Source organism: Drosophila sechellia, chromosome 2R (genome assembly GCF_004382195.2).
Source record: "Drosophila sechellia strain sech25 chromosome 2R, ASM438219v1, whole genome shotgun sequence".
Classification (NCBI taxonomy): domain Eukaryota; kingdom Metazoa; phylum Arthropoda; class Insecta; order Diptera; family Drosophilidae; genus Drosophila; species Drosophila sechellia.
The window spans coordinates 4,015,597-4,037,128 of NC_045950.1; the positions used below are offsets into that span (position 1 = coordinate 4,015,597).

The 21,532-nt window shown below is 42.7% G+C and overlaps 1 protein-coding gene across 4 annotated transcripts in view; it reads right to left on the minus strand.

The window, feature by feature from the left end:
* Positions 1-563: 563 nt before the first annotated feature.
* Positions 564-21,532, minus strand: part of LOC6608052 (terminal nucleotidyltransferase 5C) — a 41,708-nt gene continuing 20,739 nt past the window's right edge. Inside the window, exons 1-2 of one of the 4 annotated variants that reach the window (XM_032715640.1) lie at positions 18,255-19,095; positions 564-2,237 (exon numbers count right to left, since the gene is read on the minus strand). In XM_032715640.1, coding sequence (XP_032571531.1) covers positions 579-2,237; positions 18,255-18,293 — 1,698 coding nt within the window. In that variant the 5' untranslated portion in view covers positions 18,294-19,095 and the 3' untranslated portion in view covers positions 564-578. Of the gene's footprint in view, positions 2,238-2,305; positions 2,330-5,119; positions 5,512-18,254; positions 19,096-21,532 lie in introns of those variants that run through there. The other 3 variants (XM_032715641.1, XM_032715642.1, XM_032715639.1) reach the window with 3 other exon arrangements.

Below are 21,532 nucleotides of genomic sequence, written 5' to 3' on the forward strand. Positions count from 1 at the left end.
GCCGAGCCGTCGTGCGGATAGAAGTAGGCAAACTGTCCGCTGTACGTGCCCGCCGCCGATCGTCCGCCATCCTCCAGTTGGTTGTAAACGGGCAGTCCGTTGATCTGCTGAGGTATCAGCACCAAGCTGCCCGTGATTCCGCCGGCTCCTCCTTCTGCTATAGATGCCTCTGTTGCTGCTGCTGCTGCCTTTTGCTTGATCCTGCTGCTCTTCTTTGTTGGTATCCTTGTCATGGTTGCTGTGGTCGGCTTCTCGTTGCAATTGCTTTCCGCTTCTGTTGCTGCCTGCGTCTGCTGCTTTGCCTTGTTCTTCTTCTTCCTGCTGCTGCTGCTGCTGTTGATGGTCGTGGATCTGATCTGGTTTTGGACTTGGGTTCTGGGTGCTGTTGTTGACGGTGATGGCGATGGTGGTTGAGATGGTGGTGGTGGTGCTATCGATGCTGTTTCTAGTGGTGGTTCAGTTTCAGTTTCAGCCAAAAGTGTCGCTCCCAATGCGTCCTCCGACCACTGTTGCTGTTGGAACTGTTGCTGCTGGTGCTGGTGGTGCTGCTGATCCTTCTCCTGCTCCTGCCGTCCTAATCACGTGCTCAGCCAGGTGGAGTTGCACGTGCAGATGGTGCTGGGGATCACAGGTGCATAGTAGACGCCGTTGGCATAGATGAGTCCCGGCGGACCGGCCTGTATCTGTATGGTCTGTGGTGCCGCTGTCGCCGTCTGATCCGCGCTGCTCGTGCAGCACACGGCGGCTGGGGCGGCCTGTTGCACATAGATGGTCTGCGCCTGGCCCGTGGGCGGCGCCTGCGGGACAAGGGTCAGGGTAGCTGCCTGCTGCGGCTGCTGCTGTTGCGTCTGTGTCTGCTGCTGCTGCTGTTGCTGCTGCGCTGGGTCAAGGAACTGATGCTGACGCTGCTGCTGTTGCTGCTGCTGGTGCTGCTGCTGCTGCTGGTTTTGCTGATGCTGCTGCTGCTGTTGCTGCTGGTACTTCTCCTGGGCCTGCTGCTGCTGCTGCTTCTCCTGCTTGTTGAAGAGCACCTGAGCGGCCAGCGACTGGATTAGATGGAGCGACTGGCGCCGCTCGTGGCCCATTAGACAGACCGTCGACATCTCGACTACCTCGCGTAAATGCATCAGGTACTGATACTGCAGCGGTTCCTCATCGACGCCCCAGAAATGGTTACGCAAGTAGGCCTCCAGCTTGGTGGTCTGCGTATTGATGTCCGGGAAATCGATGAAGAAGCGCGAGCACATGTAGCGCTCCAGGGTCTTGATGAGCTGCGAGTCGACGGCCTTGTAGTTGCGCACCAATAGATTGCAGTACTTGAGCAGGCCGCCGCCTCGTATCTCCTCCGGCTGACGCGTTGAGATCAGTTTCTTTTGCAAGTGGTAGAGTGCCTCCTGGAAGTCCCCGTAGACCGATTCGCCGACCACCGTTGGATAGAAGTTCTCCGAGATGGGCAGAGCGGCGCAGTCGTAGAAGAGCAGCAGCGAGTCCAGCACAATCTGGAACGAGTCCACCGAGAACTCGAACTGGCGCCTCATCGTGTCCACGAACTTCAGCTCGACGTTCTTGTGGCCCGGCGAGTTGCCCAGCGATATGAGCGACCAGCGGTCGCCGTCATTGTTGTTGTTCACCTTGACCATCTTGCCCACGTAGGCCTCCTTCAGGGAGCACGTGTATATGCGGCGCTTGCAGACGCCCTCGGGCATCAAGTCCAGCAGGGTGTTGAGCACCGCCACCTTGACGCGGTCGAAGACGCGTGGCGAACTCAGCTCGATGGCGAATATCAGGTCCAGGTCATTGTACGGCTGATCCTCGCTGGCTAAAACATGACTAGCTGCCCCGCCGTTGAGACGGATGTCCTTAACTAACACCCCGGCGCCGCCGGCGTTCACCTCCGCCTCCAGCTTGCGGCGCACCAGGTTGACCAGGTCCTTGAGCGTCACCTCCAGTGTGGGAAAGTTGCCGCGCCCATGGATGGCCACCTTCTCGTCCATGACGTCGTGCAGCTTGCTCACCTGCTCGAACGATAGCACGGCCAGCCGCTGCGTCCCCCCAGTGTCCACGCTCTCCAGCGATCCGTGGTCCGAGGTCGAGGCGATCGATGACCCAGAACTGGGTGACGGCGGCGGAGTCTCGGTGCCGCCGTCCGAGTGGAATCCATCGTCGATCTGGTAGACGTCCATTCTGTTGCTGCGCTGTTGATGATACAACGGTTCGGCTCCGTCTAGTGTCCCGCACTGCAATCAAGAGATAGAGTTCAAGGTTAGTAGGGCGTCATGGTAATCGATGGCTTAACACTACTAACAATAGTCTATTGCTATGGCTTGTGGGTGCTGCTGGTTCGACTCCTTCACTGATCTAAACTACCATCGTTATTGTAATTGTGGCGTATGTGGGGTTGGCTTGCTTTCGTGGTTTTCAACAAACCAAATTTTGTATTAGGAATTTTGGGTGGATGTGGAAATGTCGAGGTCTAACGAATGAGTGAGTGGTGCTGGTTAAAAGGCAAATGTTTGATTACATTTCGATAGCCAAGTTGTTCGAATCAGTGTTTTGGAATAAGATATATCAAATATGGCAAGGATCCGACGCACATTGTTTGGTTTTTCATCTGCCTTGGTTAATAATTTGTTTGTTTTGCAGAACTAGAGGCATATACATATACATATACATATATATCATATCATACATATGTATTCCTTTTCTATTCCATTATCTCCTCGGCACTCTGGCTCTTGTTTTCGTGTCGTCGTTGTATCGCCATCATGATATTGTCGCCGCTATTATTTAGTTATTTATTTATTTATTTTGCCAGTTTATCTGGCCAATGCCAAACGCCGCCCGGGGCTTCTTCTTTTAATTAATTAATTTGCTGTAAATTCGCTAAATTCGACTGTTGCTGTGCGCTAGAGCGGCCTACGCGCCGAACAAACACTAAATGCTGAGCTATTTATTGCTTATTTTTTATTTTATTTTTTTTCACTTTTCGCGTTTTCGCCCAAACGAGAGAAGCCACCGCAGTTTTGGTTGGCATCCCATCGAATGGGATCGAATCGGATCTACATGGCCCAGTCGAAAGTTCCGCGTTGTTATCAAGGCGAGCCAGCCCCTCCCACCCCCTAAATTCCCTATTCCCTGACCCACTACTATCCCCACTTTTTGCCTTCTGTTTGGTGCCACTGTTGTATGTACATGGCATGGCCATTATATCGTTTAGCTCTGTCTCCTGCATGACTTTTATCTGCACATGTGTGTGTATGAGTGTGGGTTTGGGTTCTCTTTTTATCATTTTGTTTGTGCTTTCACAAAAAAAAAAAAAAGAAAAAAAATATTAATTTTCTGGCATAACCGACCGGCGACCGCACAAATATAGGAGGCGGACGAATAGAACCGAGCGCCGATTAGCGAGCTGCGGTGATGAACGGGTGAGGAATCGCAATTGGAAACGTAATGCCATGCAAATGCATTTCTGCCTCGAATGATTCACACAGGGCAATCGGATCGGTCAGTTCCCAAGACAACTTAGTAGCACCGATGATTCCAAGTGACCTGCACTCACATGCCTCTTCTCTTCACATCCCCAAGATATTTTTTTTTTTTGCATATCTGGATCGCTTTTGCGGCTCTAACTTTCAGCACAGGATTATTATTTAATTTTGATTGTTTGCAATACTTTGGCTTCTGCGGCTGATGCAATAACTGAACCATATCGCTTTAATAACTTTTTGATAAGAATTTTTGTTTTTTCAGTCTTTCACTGGCGAAATTCCCTAGCTGTGTAGCTCTAGCTTTTTTGGCCAACTTCGCGCAACTCTACGGGCGTATTAATTTGCGCTCAGTTTTCGTGTGAATTGGGTAATATAACTAAATTTTGTCTCGGGTCGCCGGGGTCGGTGCGATTTCGCTTTGGATCTTTGCATCTTGAGAACTGCCGCGTGGCTGAGTTCACACTTTACATATGTATATCTATCTATCTATGTCAAATGAAGGGGGTGGGAGCGGAAAAAAACTCGGTATTGTTATTCACTCAGTTCCAGTTAAGTTAGCCTTCTTGTTGCTTTTGCCCAGCCGAACAATTAGTTATTTATTAATTGCCATTGACGTCGCGCACAAGCACAAATTGCCGCTGTCATGTATTTATTGTAATTGCTTAAACTGCATTTTCATGAGACGGCGAATCGATTTGAGAAGAGAATTCGCCCTTGAGTAGGAATTGCAGGCAGGAACTACAACTATTCGTCTGCGACATTCTTTGATTTAATCAACACCTTTGCGCCACTACTTTTAGTATTGGTTAACCAAAGTGTGAAATGAAATCATATAAAAATTTGATTATTTCCCTGTTAATTACTTTCTATATAGTTTTCGAGTGTCTCGTGTGTTTTCGACGTATTTGAAAGTAAAAAAAAAAAGTATGTTATGCTGCAATGTTCATCATTTTATAACACTGAACATTAGCTAATTCGCCCTTCAAAGCAAGTTCACACACACTGTTCTTTGTGAATCAGAGCTCAATTTCACAAATTCGCATACATTATCCAGCTAATTTTCACCGATTTGCGTACGATTCGTAAGTGCACAATTCGAAATGCATTATCTTTGGCTTTATCATTATCATAACGGTAATTTTCGGTGGCAGTGCAGGTGCTTCACTCAGACATGCAAACAGGTGCAATAGTTTATGCGCGAGTGCTCGTGAGTGTGCGTTTGTGTGTGTTGGCCAAGACTGGTCTCAAATAAAAGTGAAAATCGTTGTTTTTTGCCTTCCTTCTCTCTCCTCTTTCGCGGCTAAGGAAAGCAGCAGCAAATAGCCCAACATTGGCAGAAAGTCTATTATAGAAAAAAATAAATGACGAGAAAAACACGAAAATGCAAAGCCTACACACACGAAAAAACGATATACTGTTTTTAAAATTTTCAATTTTATTTCAATAAAGAATTTTGGTTGTTTTTGACAGTGTTGATAAACTAAATCGCAACGCTCTCCAATAAGTTTCCAAACTTTTCGTTACTTTCAACATAAATATCAGAATTATGCACTATCAGTTCGATTTATTTTCCAATTTCATCACACTCGCGTACTTCTTTTCTGGTTAACTATAATATTATTTTAACATACCTAGTGTAAACTGAGGCTTAAAAAAATACGGACTTCGTGTGGATATTGTTTTAGCACCGCATCACCGTCGAAGAAGGAGGAAAACGAACGACGGAATTGAAGGAAGCGGAGGAAGCGGTGGGTGGCGGATTGGGGTGGGTGGTGCCCACAATTGGCGCCTACTGAACGCGACTAAGCGACTCCGACTGTTTTCGACGCGACTTCGACTTAATTCGCGTGTTTGAATGTGAATCTACTTGCGAATGGCACACACACTCTTCTTGTTTCTTTTCCTTTTTGAGCACTGTACACTTTTTAATTCGTATGATTTTTAATTTAAATTTCGGCTCTCACACTCTCGATTGCTTCTAATTTTTCTAGTTCGCGCAGAGAAGAACGACTGTTGAGTTGTGCGTTCGAAAACCAAATGAATTGACGTCGACGTTGCCGCCTGCTCTGAAAAAATAACTCCAATCTGAATTGCGAACAAGAAACTATATAGAGAGCGAAAGCTCTCTCCCACTCGCTTACTCTCGCAGCTGACGTCACGAGGTGCTTGAGTGGAATGCCGTTTGAGTGAGTTTAATGCTTTTGGGGCTTTTTTAGAAGGGCACACACACACGCATGCAAACACTACAACTACAACTTTGGGTTAGTCGGTCGATCTCGCTCCCCCTCTCACACTCTCTCTGCACCACTCTTTCTTTCCACTGCACTGCAATATATGCGGGTGTTGCTCGCTCAGCTGATAAATCGAAAAAGAAGAAGAAGAAGAAGCGGGTCTCTAGGTGAGTGACTGTCTGTGTGTGTGTGAGTGTGTGCGTGTTAGCCGCATTTAGCCATATTTGCAATGCATTTTTCGATTTCATTATTGAGGCTTTGGAGGAGGAAAATCTCTAGTTTCATAAAATTGTGAATTAAATGGATAAATATGTATTATAATGCTAAATCGAAAAATCTTAATTATATTGAATGGACCAATACGAAGCAATACCGAGTAAATATTTTTAAAAAGCAAACAGCAAAACAACAAACCAAGAACCATTTTCAGATAAGCGGAAAAAAGAAGTCCCCTAGCGATAAGGCTGTGTTCTCCTGCGTCCCACGAGAATTGAGATTAGTATTATGTATGGTAATTGGGAGACGACGATAGCCAAAAATAAACACAAATTATGTGAATAATCATTTGGTACCGACATTTATTTACATATAGTACAAAGCCTAGCAACCGTAATCTCGTCGTTATATATACATATATATAATATATGAAATATTTATCTGATGCATACTTATCATACACAGACGTATATGAATTAATCCCGTTTCGACTGCTTAATAATATCACCGAGTAATGAGATGAGCCCAACAATTCGATGCCATAATATATGCAGAACACTTAATTATAATTTAGCTTCATTAGCCTTACCGTTATTCCGCGTAGAATAACTGTCGGCCGGCTCAATGTTATAATTTAACCAACATTTTGCAACGCTTTTTTGTGATTTGCTGTTTTTGTATTTCTCTTGTCTGTTTTTGAAAGGTTGTTTTCGGATATCGCTTGATTAATGCCTATTCGCTCGTGATGGAAGCCTGAAAAAGCACAGTAACATTGAGACTGAGGCAAGCGTTAATGTATCTTGCAGATACGAAACCATCTTGCACTGCAGCGCCAGCACACGAGAAATATAATATAAAACGCTGGGAGCTGAGGTCGCGGTGGGGCCAAGCTTGTTGCCATTATGAATGCTATTGTTGTTGCCAGTTACTCGTTTGCTGTTAGTTGTTAGCCGTACACCCTGCACCGTATACCGCAGCATACCGTATAGCGTATCTGTATCTGTATCTGTATCTGTATCTGCGGTGTATGGATGAGGTCTTGGTGCGACGCGGTCGCTTGTTTGGCAAGACGCAGACTCATTCAAGGCGACCCTGACCCAATAAGCCGTGTCCATTGCAAACGTATCTGTATCTCACGCTTGGCTTTGGATACCTCGAGTTCCGCCATTCCGACCATTCAACACAGGGCTTGGCCAAAAGGCCGAAAGGCCGAAACGAAAGTGTGGCGGCCAAATTCTAGCTATCACCCCCATCCCATTCCCATGCCCATCGATCCATCCACAAATGCAAGTCGCGGCTAATTGTTATGCCAGGCGACGGGTATCCGAAAACCTCATTCCTCAGACCCGCGAACCCCCAAACCGGTTCGACCGACATTTCAAATACGGACTCGATTCGATTCGATCCAACAAACACGCGCTCGAAATCAGAAATCAGAAATGAGATTCAGATACACTTGCGTTTTTGGCATGGCTTCACATACTTCCAGTCAGACTGAAAATGAAAGTGCCGACAAAGCGCCCAAGAATTGTGAAGTACTTGAAAGTAAAACCAAGCCGAAAGTATCTTCTGACTATAAGATACAGATCCAATAGATACAAAGAAAGTTGTGTAACCTAAGGCTTTGATCAAGCATTGTTAGTATGTGTATTAAATGCTTCTCCAACAGATCGACCCCAATTCGAGTTTAAACTGTCATTAAACGAATGTTAGTCAGCTTTGTTAAAAGATTCACTTTATTCATTTCGTGACTAATGAATGCACATATTACCTTTGCACCGAAAACTGATAATGGGCAGAGTTACAGGCACTTTTGCTGTTGTGTACGACAAAGCGGAAATTGAGTTTCTTTAGGCTGCATTTTCTTCCTTTCTTCTTTGTATCTACCTAAGTACCTTTAATTGCTTTTGGCTTCCCTTTTCAGCAATTCTTCGCTTCTTAACTTTCGGTTTTCTTTCGGGTTTAATTTTCCTCATTTCGTTTCTGTGTCAAAAAATGGGGAACTTAGTCGAAACGTGACACCGAAGTGGAGAAGTGAGAGGGAGAGTCAGTTAAGTTTGATTCGATTTGGATTTGGATTTGGGTTTGGATTTGTCTGACTTCATTTGACTTTATTGGACAATGGGCACTCGGGCAATATATTTTATTCGTGGGCTGGGCTTTGTTTCTCCTTACCAATTTATACTGCGATTATGCAATCAAATGGGCCCATTTCCGACTCGTGCTTAAATTAGTAATAAAAAGTAACTGGTGGCAGCAAAAAATACAGAACCTAATTATTAACACAAAAGTAAATTGCACTCCAAATTGTGATAGGCTGAATTTATATTAAGCCATTTAATTGAAGATCATTAAAAATAGGACCCAAATTGGAAAGTTGCTGGGAGATTATTTAATGGGATGCGGAATTGGAAAACCTGTAGAGCTCTGCTATATAATCTATAAATTCGAAATTCGTCTATTAGCTTTCAAAGCGAACGGTCGTGTTTTTTTTTTTTTGCTCCCCGGTTTTTATTTTGTTTGTCAAACCAGCCGTGGTTTTTAAATAATTTTCTTTAATAATTATATATCTAAACATAATTATTAAAGATCCGTTCGCTTCGCGAGTGATTCTTTTGTGATTTGTGCAGTAGTTTAAACAAATATACAAAGTAGTTAGCATTTTTCGTCTCTTTGTTTTGTTTACTCTCCCTTTTTGTGCGTTGTCTGCACTGGTTTCTCAACCAGTGATTCCACCTGTCTCGATTAGTTTACCACCACAAGGGAACATTGAGTCCGGACTACCGGCACAAGTTGGCGCTTCAGAAATACAATCTGCAGCACCAAAACCACTCGCGGTGGTTCCACTAAAGAAACAAATTTTTGTTTCTCGGCTTTCCCCTGATCAAACATCGTCGGATGTATTCTGGGCAAACACAAATTGACTGTTCAGCATTCGGCATTTGTGCAATTATTATTGTCAACAAGAAAATGGTAGGCAACTTTGTGTACATTTTTTGTTTTCGGTGTCATAAATTATTTGTTACTTAAACGCTCGATGAAAACCCGAGAGTGGCAAATATTTACCTGAAAAACATACAAATATTTAGGTCGTTGTTTAATCGCGATTTTAATCATTATGCTAGGCAGTTAATTTATTCAACTCCATTGCTTTACCATAGGATTTTAATATCTTCTGTTATTTTTTCGGTGATTTCGTTACTAGTCATTCTCATTCGCGTTAAAACTAACGACTATTGCCACTCTAATTGAAAGTTAACTACGCTTTGCGTATCAACTGATTTCAATTTGGCGATTAATTCAACAGATAAACAAACTTTCAATTGCAAATGCTGTTTTTGTTTTCGTAGCTCGACTTCGCGGTTTTTGCGTAGTTCTTATATTGACTTTTTATTGGCTTTGGAAATGGCGAACTGCTGTTCGCCTAGTTTCATATCAATTTGATGTGCTTTAGTGTATGGAGTGTTGTTTTTGTTTCGAACACTCATTGTTTTCTAGCGTGACTTTTCAGAATCATCAACTTATAATTACAGCGATGTGACGATGAGTATCTATCTGTGTATCCATGGGATACACAAACAAACCCACAAACACTCGCTCGAATAGGCTGAATAGTAATAAAGTTTCGGCATGCGGATTTAGCAGGCGCTATCGATAGCGAGGGGCATCGAGTGATATCAGGGAGTATCAGAGGTTCTGGAGGGAAAGAAACACCCCCCTCCGAAGGTGTGTGCTTGTTTTTTTCTCTACCTGTCTGTCGACGTGCCTCCCATCTATCAGTTAATGGCAATTTGACTCGGAATCAATTAAAATCGCTTACATCGAAACTCCGAGATACTTTCGATGTGTGCATTCATTCGTGCGACCTTGAAGCCTATACTATACCACCACATACTCCCTTTGTTCCGACCTCCGCTTCAAATTTCGTTGCCTGTGAGTAATTAAAATTGATAAATGACTTCGTGCCACTAAAACTGTTCTTTAGCCACTATCAATTGCTTCCTGGGAATCGAGCGAGTGCCATCTGTAGTCAAGAATCAAGTTAATATATGTATCTATAAAAGCATCGATAGTCGTGTATAATGAATACAATAACTGTGGGGGATGCACTTGTCTCAAGATACTTAGGAATCTCCTCCTTATAAAGTGGGCATTCTAAACCTTCGAAGTTGTTTACTTGTGGCATTCAGCAATTGGAATACATTTATGGGACAACTAAGCTGATTATAACTTAAATCTGTTCACGGAAATTTGTATTAGACTTCATTTACTTTTTTGTTCTACTTGAAGTCGAAGTAAAGGTTGTTTTTGAATTTGTTTCCTAGCCACATTCACTTCCGTCTTCGAAACCCAAGAAGTAGTTGTACCGCAAGCAGATATATTTCCGCTGGCAAAATGATAAGAACGAAATCGGCGAAATAAATACCGAGCAACTAAGTAGAACATGCCTGGTAAGCTGAAAATATGTCAACTGAAACAATCTGTATCTATATATATATGACTGCGAGTGAGATATATAAATAGGGTAAAAACAGTTGTATCTACAGTCGGCACTTGTGCCAGATTCAGGTGCGGATTAGTTTGCTTGTTTAGCACGAATAAAATGTATCTTTTTGACTGTTGCCTCTCCCATTGTTTTCAGTCTTTTTTCTTCTTTTTTTTGTTTTCGGCATGCGCGGAACGATAAAGATGCGAGCTGATTAATTGCAAATTGCAAATTGCAAATTGCACATCTCGACCCACAAACGAATCGATCAGATGTATTTGCGCCAACGTGGGTTGGCCCATCATCACCAGGGGCTGGGACTGCTGGGATGATGATGGTGACTAAGCCAGTTGGGATTTGCCTGGGCTGTTCGTTGATTCACTGCCAACGCTAACTGCTAACTGGGCTCGAAAACAAGGCAATTAATGGATCGTGAGCTGGGCCAAACAAGTCCAACGGCTGATTTATGTTGCCAGCGCTAAGTGTCCCTTAAGTGCTCAAGATTTGGGCCATGCCTAACTTCAATTCGTTTGAACAACAATTTAATAATCGCGTTTTTTTTTTGGTTTCAGCTGACTTCAGTTCACTTTTCCCCATCGCATCGGCGTGCAAAAGTCGCCGAGAGTTTATTGCCCCGCAAAGACGCTTACATACTTTATTTGTATAGTAGGTATGCGCAGGCGAGCAAGTACAATGAAAATAAAACGAGATCGTGGCGAGAAGACGACTCGGCAACAAATAAAATTAAAATTAAACTGCTTGCACAAACAAAAATTCCGAAAATTACTGCTTATTACATCTCAATACATAAGCACACATCGCACACAGCGGCGGACAGGAATCCATCCACGAACTTATATAGTACCGGGCTTATCACCACATCAATCGCCACTCAGATGCTCAGATGATGTTCAAGATGATTGAGATGATGATCCTCTACTCTGGCCAGCACGTGCAGGCCCAATCGGTTAAAGGCCCCAACCGATCACGATCGCCCCGCTCTGTAATCAACTGCAATCTTCAAAGCAATCCACATCCATAGATTGTACACGATCCGTTATCGGATGGAGCCAATCTATATACACACGTATAACCATTGTGAGATTTCATTCAGCCCCTGCAGGTGGTGCTGCAAATCTGGACTATTGGAACTCGCTGGTCGGAATTAGTTGACCCAACGGCCGGTGTCTGCCCTTTGCGTCACTCAAGTTTTGGGCTTGTGTTCGATTTTTTCAAATTTTGTAATTTCACTTTCTTCGACGTGACAACAACTCTCTCGGCTGCCTACGTGGCTGCCATTTCAAGTGGATCGTTGCACAGAGCAGTTACGCAATTGGGAAAGATATAAAAAAAAATGGTTTAAAAGAAAATTGTAAATCAATTATAAATTCAACAAAGTTACGTCCCACAAAATAGGCCGCTGCTGCCTAGCTTGAATTGCTTCCTCGAATCGAAATTCATTATTTATCTTTGAAGGATGCACTTTTCAAGATGAATAGCACTTTTATTGTCCCAGATCGTATTTGAGTTGAATTAATGACTTAATCGTAAACTTAAGACGTAGCTTAGCCAACTAAATATAACTTTGTGGCTAAGGAAAAGTATCCAATTATAATACAGCAGAAATTACGTCACGAAGCATGCTCTGAATATCTTTAAGTTTGCTCGAGTATCTTTTTTTGGCGTATTCTTGAGCTTGGAGTGGCCTGCTGATTTTTGCACCGATGTGTGGGCATTCAAGTGCGAGCTGCGTAATCTGCTTATTAGACATGAGTCGATGCCTTCGGTTTTTGCTTTGCTCCACTCGAGTGCGCAGCCATCGGGCGGTCGTCAAATCATCAAATGGTCATAAAAATAGAAACCCGATTTCAATTATAGTTCTCTCTCTCTTCTGACGCCGAGATACATTTGATGCGCTTGGCCGGGCCAGCAGAATCGTCTTGAGTGCTGGATCATCAGGGAGTGTACTAAGTGCGAGTGGCAGCTAGAAACATGGATGTGTGTATGAATGAAAGGTTAGTGGCAGCCACTAAAAGTTCGTTCAACGCTGCATTGTACCTGCATCTGTATCTGTATATCTGCTTCTGTAAGTGTATCTGTATCTGTATCTGTATCTGGCAGGCACTCGTACTTCGGCTCGATTCGCGATTCGTTTCGCTTCGCGTTGCGAATTTGCGTTGCGCTTTAGTTGGTCTCTGTGTCAGTGGAACTCTGAAATGCCACCTTGCCTCGTGTATCTGTGGCAATGTGGCAAACATTCTGCGAAGTTGCTGCTGCAGGCAATGCTTCGTTGCACGACAGCAACACCAGCAACAACACAGCAGCGACGACGGATTGGTTTCAACTTTTCGAAAAAGTGAAAGGAGTTTTCAAACATTTGTGTATTTTATTATCGTGTATTATTATTATTATTATTATTCGCTGCAAGATGTAACTTGACATTTGCGTTCAGAGGAAACACATCAAAGGATTTAAAATGAGACGCCTGACCTGTTAAACTGGAGAGGAAATCCCCCGGCTAATGGTGAAAATGAGTGGAAAACAAAACAAGCCTTTTCACTTAGCAAACAGCGGCTGGCAAAGCAAAGCAAACCAAATGCCCAACCAAGAGCCCAAACAAGCCGCAAATTGTTGCTGCTAATGTTGTGGCAATTGTTCGTCCGTGTGTTTGCCTTTGTGTGTTGTACAATGCACTCGAGTCCGAGTCATGCACATGAACATGCCCATGCCGAAGCGTTGCGCCACCACCAAAGCAGCACCACCACTAACAGCACCATCGAATAGGCTCGAAAGGCTGCAATCACAACAAGCACCTGAGAGCCAAGAGACGCGACTTAATCTGAGACAGTCTGCGACTGTGGCAACTGCATCTGCAACTGCAACTGCCACTGCATCTGCACCTGAAAACGAAATTCAAGCCAACTGCCGAAAGTTGTGAGATCGAAATAACTTCTTGGGCAAAGTTTCCAGTTGGTTCTCAGTGTCTGAGTTCAGAATGGCAATCAAGTTTAAATTCAAATTTAAGCGCTCTTAATGAATGCACTTATGCAAAGGCAATAAATGCAAAATGCACTGCAGTCAAGTTCTTCCAACTAGACCGCAGCTTGTTCATTTGGAGTCAGTTGCCTCTTTGTGTGAAAGCCGCAGACGAGGCACTGATGAAATTGCAACCAAAGCCGCAGCAGGCAGAAATTTCATCTTCGCTTTTGCGGCTGATGGAACTTCTATGTGCAACTGCAAGTGCAACTGCAAGTGCAACTGCAACAACTGCAACAAGTGCAACTGGCATTGCGAGTGCAACAAAGTATCTGCGACTGGCTGCGATTTGCCGTTTAAAGCGCGAAAGTGAAATCTTGTTAGCCATTTTAACTTGTTGTTTGGATTTCGCACAAACGCGCCTTTCTTTGCTTTCTGTGTGTGCGGTGGTCAGTCAGTCAGTCAAACGGCAATGGTTTTTCGGTACCTTCCGCTGGTCAGTGAACCGATTGGAAAAGCAGTCGATACTTACACAATTCAGAGGTTGCGGTGCAGATAGCAAAGTCAGATTGGATAGGAAAGCTTACCTGCAAGCAAAAGAAATATGTGAAAAGGTCAATAAAGAGAATAAATTTATTATGCATGCGACAGATAAACGTGTCTCGCCACTAAAACGGACGGAAAATAGAAAATTATATTTAAAAGTATACAACGGTGGGCAGGGGGAAAATTCAACGGCGCTTGGCAGTCGAGTGTGCAGAGCAATAAGAACCAGAAACCACATTCAAATGGGATTCTGCCAAGGCGCAGCATTTCGTTCAATTAATTTGGCCCATAGAGTGGCCAACGCAGCAAGAGTAACCCATCGCAATGTGAAGATTTCAGTCGCACATGTCGACCCTTCACTGTACCCCCACCCCTCACAACCAAAATTGTCGCATTCTTTCACCCAATCTAGGACAGCATTTGTATCCCAACTATACCCAATTTCTTTTCTTCATATTTAATTTTGGCTCTCGCATGCTATTTAAACAGCTGAAAGTCGCTCGTGTTTACCACCTTGTTTGCCATTGTTTAAAGCCAAACAAAGCGTAGCACTCGAAGTGGGAAACTATGGCAACGTGGATATGCAGTTTACAGCCATTCAACGCGGTTACGTTCAATAATTTCGGGCCCTAAAATAGCCAACAGCTTTACAGGTGGTAGGTGGGTATAGGTAGGTATATCCAATTCATTTGAACACGAGCATTTTCGCCTTAATTCAATTAGCTGCGTTCGTCCTCAACTTGAACGTATCCATTTTTAATTAGAACAGTGCAAATTTCGCAATCGCAATAGCGCACACTCGGGCCAATCTATATATAATCAAAGTCAAAGATATATATACATATGTATAGCCATAGGCATATGTGCGTCTGGTATCCGAATGCATGTAAATGCATATAGCTCAAAGCTCGTTCGGATCGGATCGGTTCAGTTCAGTCGGTTTCAGTTGTAGTTTCGATTTTGGTTGGGGGTTTTCTGTGCATGAAATAAATGCCGATAGGCCGTCGTCGTCCAACAACAACTAAATCAACAACACCAACGACACCAACAACACCAACAACAGCAAATGCGACGGACAACGAACGCAGTGGCCGACCTTCGCCGTGTGCGGCATACAACGTTGTTCGCTGAAGGTTGACAATCAATAGCAACAGAAACAGCAACAACAACAACAATAATAATACTACTACTAGCCACCACAATAGCAACAACTGCAGTAGCAGCAGCGGCAGCAACAACAACATTAACTAGAGCACAACACATCTTATCAAAGTTGATTGCATTTCAAAAAGGGTTTTGTCTTACCGTCTTGGAGTTGCCCAATGCAACTCTGAATAGGCGACTCATGCATAATGGAAATAAACATATGTTAAGAGCCCGTGTGCCAAATGCAAACGAAAACTGATAAATCCCCACCCCCAAACCCTCGTCGAAATAAAAAAAATGGGTTGATATGCAAATGGTCGAACAATGGTGAAAATAGGTTACAAAATACAAACAGCTTTATTCGGTTTGTAGGGCAAGGAGAAGATCGGCATGAAAGGAGAAAGCTTTCAATTCAAAGAAATCAATCTTAAGTAGAACGATATATCACCATTACAATATGTATTATCTTTAACTTGGCAGTTTAGCGTGTAGTTTTCTTATCGAAGCCTCGTTTTCGCGAAATTTCTTACTGATTTTCCAATTAATGAGTTAAGATAAATATACATTTCAGTTCAGATCTGCTGACCCATATCTCACGAATATGCAAATTATCGTCGGACTTATATTCGAGTATCTTTACGGAAGAAAAAAGATCTTCATTTCGTATGATTACTGAATAATTCGAGTTCTACGCCCCCTCAATTTTCCCTACTTGGCGGCAATCAAAGAATTATTCAGCACGCAGTTTTATTACACGTTTGCTTGTATATGTATCTGTATCTGCATCATTAGGCCAAAATGCTTTTTGCTGTTTTCGGCATGATTTCTGTTATTTACAAGTCACGAAGTCGGGCCGAGCAAACTGCAATTAGGCTGTGGCAACAGCTCACCTGCTCAGGTGGGAAACAATTGGCTAGCCGGAGAGATCCTCTCCGAAAGACCACAGAGATCGCGTATCTGGGGGATAAATCAAACACCCCCACAGACAGAGACAGATAGAGAGTGAGAGAGACAGAGAGAGGGGGGAATGGGGAAAAGGGCAAGCTGTGCCGCCGGGTTGCATAATTAAACTTTTGAGGATCTGATTGTAAATAGACAAGCGCGGCATAATCAGCTTACGTTCTGTGAGCCACGTTCTGGGCTTGGCCCTGGTAATTAATATCTCCGAGATAAACACACTTCACAGCTCTGCTGCCCTGGAGCGGCACGGCAATATTGTATATTATGTATTCGGATTTTGATTCGGATCGTATCGCACTCGGATTGAAGCTGCCCGCAGCTGAATGGGGTCAGAAGCCAGCAAACTTGGTAACGGAGAACGACGAAGCCAAGACATACACATACATCAGCGGCTCAGGTAGACTGCGGCTGAGCTTGGCTAATTTAAAGTCAGGTTATTAACCTCTGCAAAACAACAAAAAATCACAAAGCATGCGAGCAAAGCCTAGTCTTGCGTGGTCTGGCTCAATAGGCAAATATGAGCCAGACAAGTATATTACAACCAACAACTAGGGTTCGATTGTTTCCGATGAACAACAATGGCAGTGGATGGGATCACCACCAAATGGCTAAGTTATGGCCAAAGGCAAACAAACAAGGGACAGGCAGGACAACAAATAACAACAAAACCCAAACTGTTTAAACACGAAACAAAAACAGAAGTTCTACTCGCTTCAATTCAATTCAATTCAATTTAACTAGCTATTGAAGTGTCTGCTGTTTACATAATTTCTTTCTTTTTTCGAGGCTGCCATATCAAATGCGTCTTTGGCCATGTGGACAAAGACGAAAATTTAAATTCCAATTCAGGTGAGACAACGTGAACAAACTGCAAACGGAGCAAACAGACGAAGACATTGCGCCAAGTGTTATATATATATATAATGTAATGTAATTAGTGAGGGTTGCCTCAGTGGCTACACAGATACGTACGTCAAATGTAATTTGCGTTTGTTGGCCTACCCCCTACACGTGACCAGACGTGGAATCGCTGGCCCACACCAGACCACAACACAACACACCAGCGAAAGAAACACGAAAAACAGACCCAGACCAAGACCAAGTCGATCAAGTAGCCCAGGTGAGGTTTCACCTGCAGCCAGTGAAAAACTAAGGCCGCCACCGAAACTGACGTCGTAGCTGGTGAACCCGGATATGTGCGTGGATATGGGCACCTTGGTATGGGTATGGCTATGGGTACTCCTCCTAAATACATATGTATATACTATCCATGTATATATAGCCTGTGTGCGCAGAGCTGACATTATGTATTGTAAATAATTTGAATACCAATTCCGAATTCCGATTCCAATTTGAAATTCCGAGCCAACGGCAGCCATATGCATTGTATTCATTTGAATGTCGTTCGCGAACCCAGGTTTCTATGCCAAAAATATTTCAGAGCACTACGCAGTTTTTGTCCGCTCAATGATTTGTAAATTGTCTTGGCAACCCTTTTTTCATTATTTAATAACATAATTAATAGAAATCATGGATATCTATTCAGGATCATAAAAACTTATCGGTTTAAATTATGAACTCACTTATCTTATGACTCGACAAACTAATATAATACTAATTATTCCGAATTTTGCTTTTAATTATTTGAAAGTATCTATACAGTCTAAAGGATTTTAAGCCTTTAAGATGATTTTCAAAATGAATGCAAGGCAGATTTGTGACAACTCACGATCCATCCATTGTTGTCCTCAAACTGAATACTCTCCATCGTCAACTTTTCCCTCAGATTCTGATCAAAATCTGCGGATTCTTCCATTCCCATTCAAACATCTGTTGCTGCTTCTTATTTTTCATACAATGAAATTCAATACCAGAATAACAACACGATAATCATTGCGAATTCTTTAAACTTAATGAGCCAAAACCAAACTACGGCAGGGAACAGTTAAGAGAGTCGAATGCCATAAACGCACTTAAAGATACATAAAACGAAAAAATAAAACGAAAAAACACTATCGAGATTCGTCGGCGACAGATACAGATACAAATGGAGAGATACAGATAGGTTGGATATTTGCGCATTTGAGTTTCGCCATATGCTACATGCAACATGAAAGGGGCAGCCAGCGATATGGATTATACAGGACTAAATTGAAGTGTGTTGAAGTGGCGGGGAGTGGGAGTGGGCGTGGTCTTGACATTTACCTTTGCATTGTACGACTCATGCCGATTTTCCGGTTTCATAAGAATGCTGGATGCGACGAGCGACAGGATATATGGGCGAAAATATAACAGCACTCCAGGTGGTTCTGGTTTTAGCGAGAGTTGGCTGCTGTGCTGCTGCTGGCAATTAGCTCGGCTCTTCCCCTCGTTTTCGTTTTCAATTGCACTTTTTGCTACTTTTTGCTTGATTTTTCTTCTTGCTTGCTCTTTTTTTTATTTTTTCTTTTTTCTTGCTATGTTTTAGACACACTAGACACACGCGCACTCGGGAAATTTCTCTTGTTTGGCTATGGCTACGGCTATATGGCTATGGTTATATATTTGTATGTATGTATGTTATTTGGTTCACACACGAAACAACAACGTTACAACGTTAACAACATATGGTCCAAAGGCAGTTCAGCTTGGGTGTAGCCAGGCGAACATATGTTGGCTCTGCCACTCGATGTGGGCGCAGTTTAGTGGGCGGGTGGTGGTGGTGGCGAAGCAACAGTCCTGTTGCCAGAATGTTCGTTCCCTCGATTTTTCCGCTGGGGCTTTCGGAATTTCCTTCGCTCTTTCTAGACTTTTCGATGGACACCTCTCGGTCGGTCGGTCGGTCGGTCGGTCGGTGCTTATACTATGTGTGTTTAGTACAAGGAGCCGATTGAATTCTGCTTAGCAAGACGCTGGCTTGGCTTCTCTAGCTGTTTATTTGGTCTGCTCTTTTCAGTTGTCAGCTGTCTTATTTGAATTTAATAATGCAGTTTCTTTATGAGTACAGAGGATGTGCGTTGTGTCTTGATTCTGGCTTTCGCACGCGGTCACTCTCGTTGAACGACTGATTTCAACGGCAATCGGCGTTGGCATGAAACTTGACTACGCGGCCATTCCACCGCTCGAGTTGAGTGAGAAAAGCTCTGGCTCTGGCGGCGGAAAGCTCGCTCAATTGAGTGAAAATCAAACAAAATGAAACTGCACGCCGAGCTGATCCCATTCGAAAGTTTAATTATATTTTGCGCCACCGACACTAGTTGCTATGCTGTTATTTTATTTATTTCGCTTTTTCGACTTCTGTTTTTCGCTTTTTCGAAACCGGCAAAGCGAGCAAACTTCGATCAGAAGACAACAATAAACACACACACACACACTCACGCACACACACATGGCGTTGAGTGCTTTGTTTGTGGCCTGCTAACGGCACAATTACGTCAGAAATATAAGCTTTTTCGGCTTTCTGGCAGCTCCTAAAAGAATTTAATTAATTAAATTTTAAACTATCGCAAATGTGCCTTATTCAATGCAGTCGGTCGACTTCGATTGAAAGCTCAAACTAAAAAGTTGCCTTTTGGCGTTTCAACTCGAGCATTTAATTGCTTTTTGTTGCCTTTGCTCTTTCATCGTTTGGTCAACAACGCTTTGCTCGACTTTTTATTTATTTTTAGAAATAAACAACTTATTTTTATTCGCATCTCTGGCTATTTGTTCTGCTCTTCAATTAGTTGTTTATTTTCCTACAATCACTTTAGATCATGTATACGACATGTTGGCCGAAAATTTGGAGGAAACGATGGCCAAGTTGAACCAATCAACTTGTTTGATTAAAACAACGCATTCTATAAACAGAAATCTAGTCAAGAACAAAAAAAAGAACTTTTATAATAAACATTATCATCAACAAAAAACCGATTTCAGTTCCTTTTACTTTTACAAAGTTTGGCTTTTTTTATAACAAAAAGTGTACGCTTCGTATGTTGGTGTCACAACACGAAATTTTACAAAATATATATATTACGCATACGCAGTGTGACGCACGCAAGGAAAATTTGTACACCAATTTCTAAATCAATTAAGAATTAATCAGCGGCAGTTCGATGCATGCTAAGCATATGAATTCACATGGATTTAAAACGCTGTGCTTAAATGTTTTAAACGTTTTTCCAACGCATACAATACGGTAATAAAAAATGTAGCAATAGCAATAGCAATCTCCCCATTTGAATTACCATATATATTTTTGATGCAGATACCGATCTTGGCACAATCTCGTTTCGGATGTGAACTGCTGTTGGTGCTGCTTTCGCTTCAGCTATCACCAAAAACCGGCATCATTGGGAGTACGATTAAAGCCGTAGGAGTAGAGCGTACCAGGACTTATGGGCTTCGCTTATCGCACGGCTGCTCCTGACAACGTCAAACAAAAACCAAAAAACAAACAAACCAAGTAAAAAGAAGCAATTTCTGATGTCGCTGCTGCTGTTTTGGCCCTGCTAATTGCAATTAGTGGCCAATGACGTCAAGGGGCTGACAGACAGACAGACACGTGCCACCAAAGCACCCATTCTTCTGGCCGCTAAAAAGCACCACCACCACCCAAAGTGGGTGTTTCTTGTTTCGCTATCTCAAACATATGCATTTGCCATGCATTTTTCCATTGCCTGCCATCGAGTTTGTTTGTTTGTTGGCGGCCCGTGTAAAAATAGTTTAAAGCCCTACAAAACAAACCGAAGCCACGACAACCAAATATAATGGCTAGTACGCTAGATAGGATCGTGGCCCAAACATGTGACTATGCCCAATAATTAATTTACAAATTACGTTCTAAACTAAAAGTCCGAGCTTAAAGGTACGCCAGCAACAACAACAGCAATCTTGTCTGCAGAAAAGACCTTGCTTTCGATTTTCAAAATGTGTTTACTACACTCCGAGGCACACACACACTCACACTCACACACACACACTCAACGCAAAACAAGAAACGTTCAAATTGCTATTTTATTCACTGAAATCCGCGACGCTGAATACCAAAAACGCCAATAAAAACAGAAACAAGAATAAATAAAAAATTCATATTGAAGAAAAAAAATTATAGAGAATCAGCGAGCTGAGAGCACTTAAGACAGACCATTCGATTGTATTTTGTAATTAATATTTCAAATTAGCATAAGTTTGAAACCAACCAAAAAAACCAGTAAGGCAATTTACAACACTAAAAAAGAGCTACTAAATCAAAGCGATAATCAATGGGAGATTAATTGCTATCAAAAGTAATGGAAAATCTTACAAAAAAATCGAAAGTAATTGAAACTAATTATATTTGAAATCGTTTCGAAAAGGGTAAACTGAAATGAAAACGCCAAACTAAGATTACTTTCTCATTAAAAACAAAAACGTTTTGGCAATTAAAGTTAATTATCGAACCAGTGGTGGTAAATTGTTTCCGAGCGAAACCAGATAAATTCAAATAAATGGCCAAAATAATTTGAAACTGTATCCGAGCA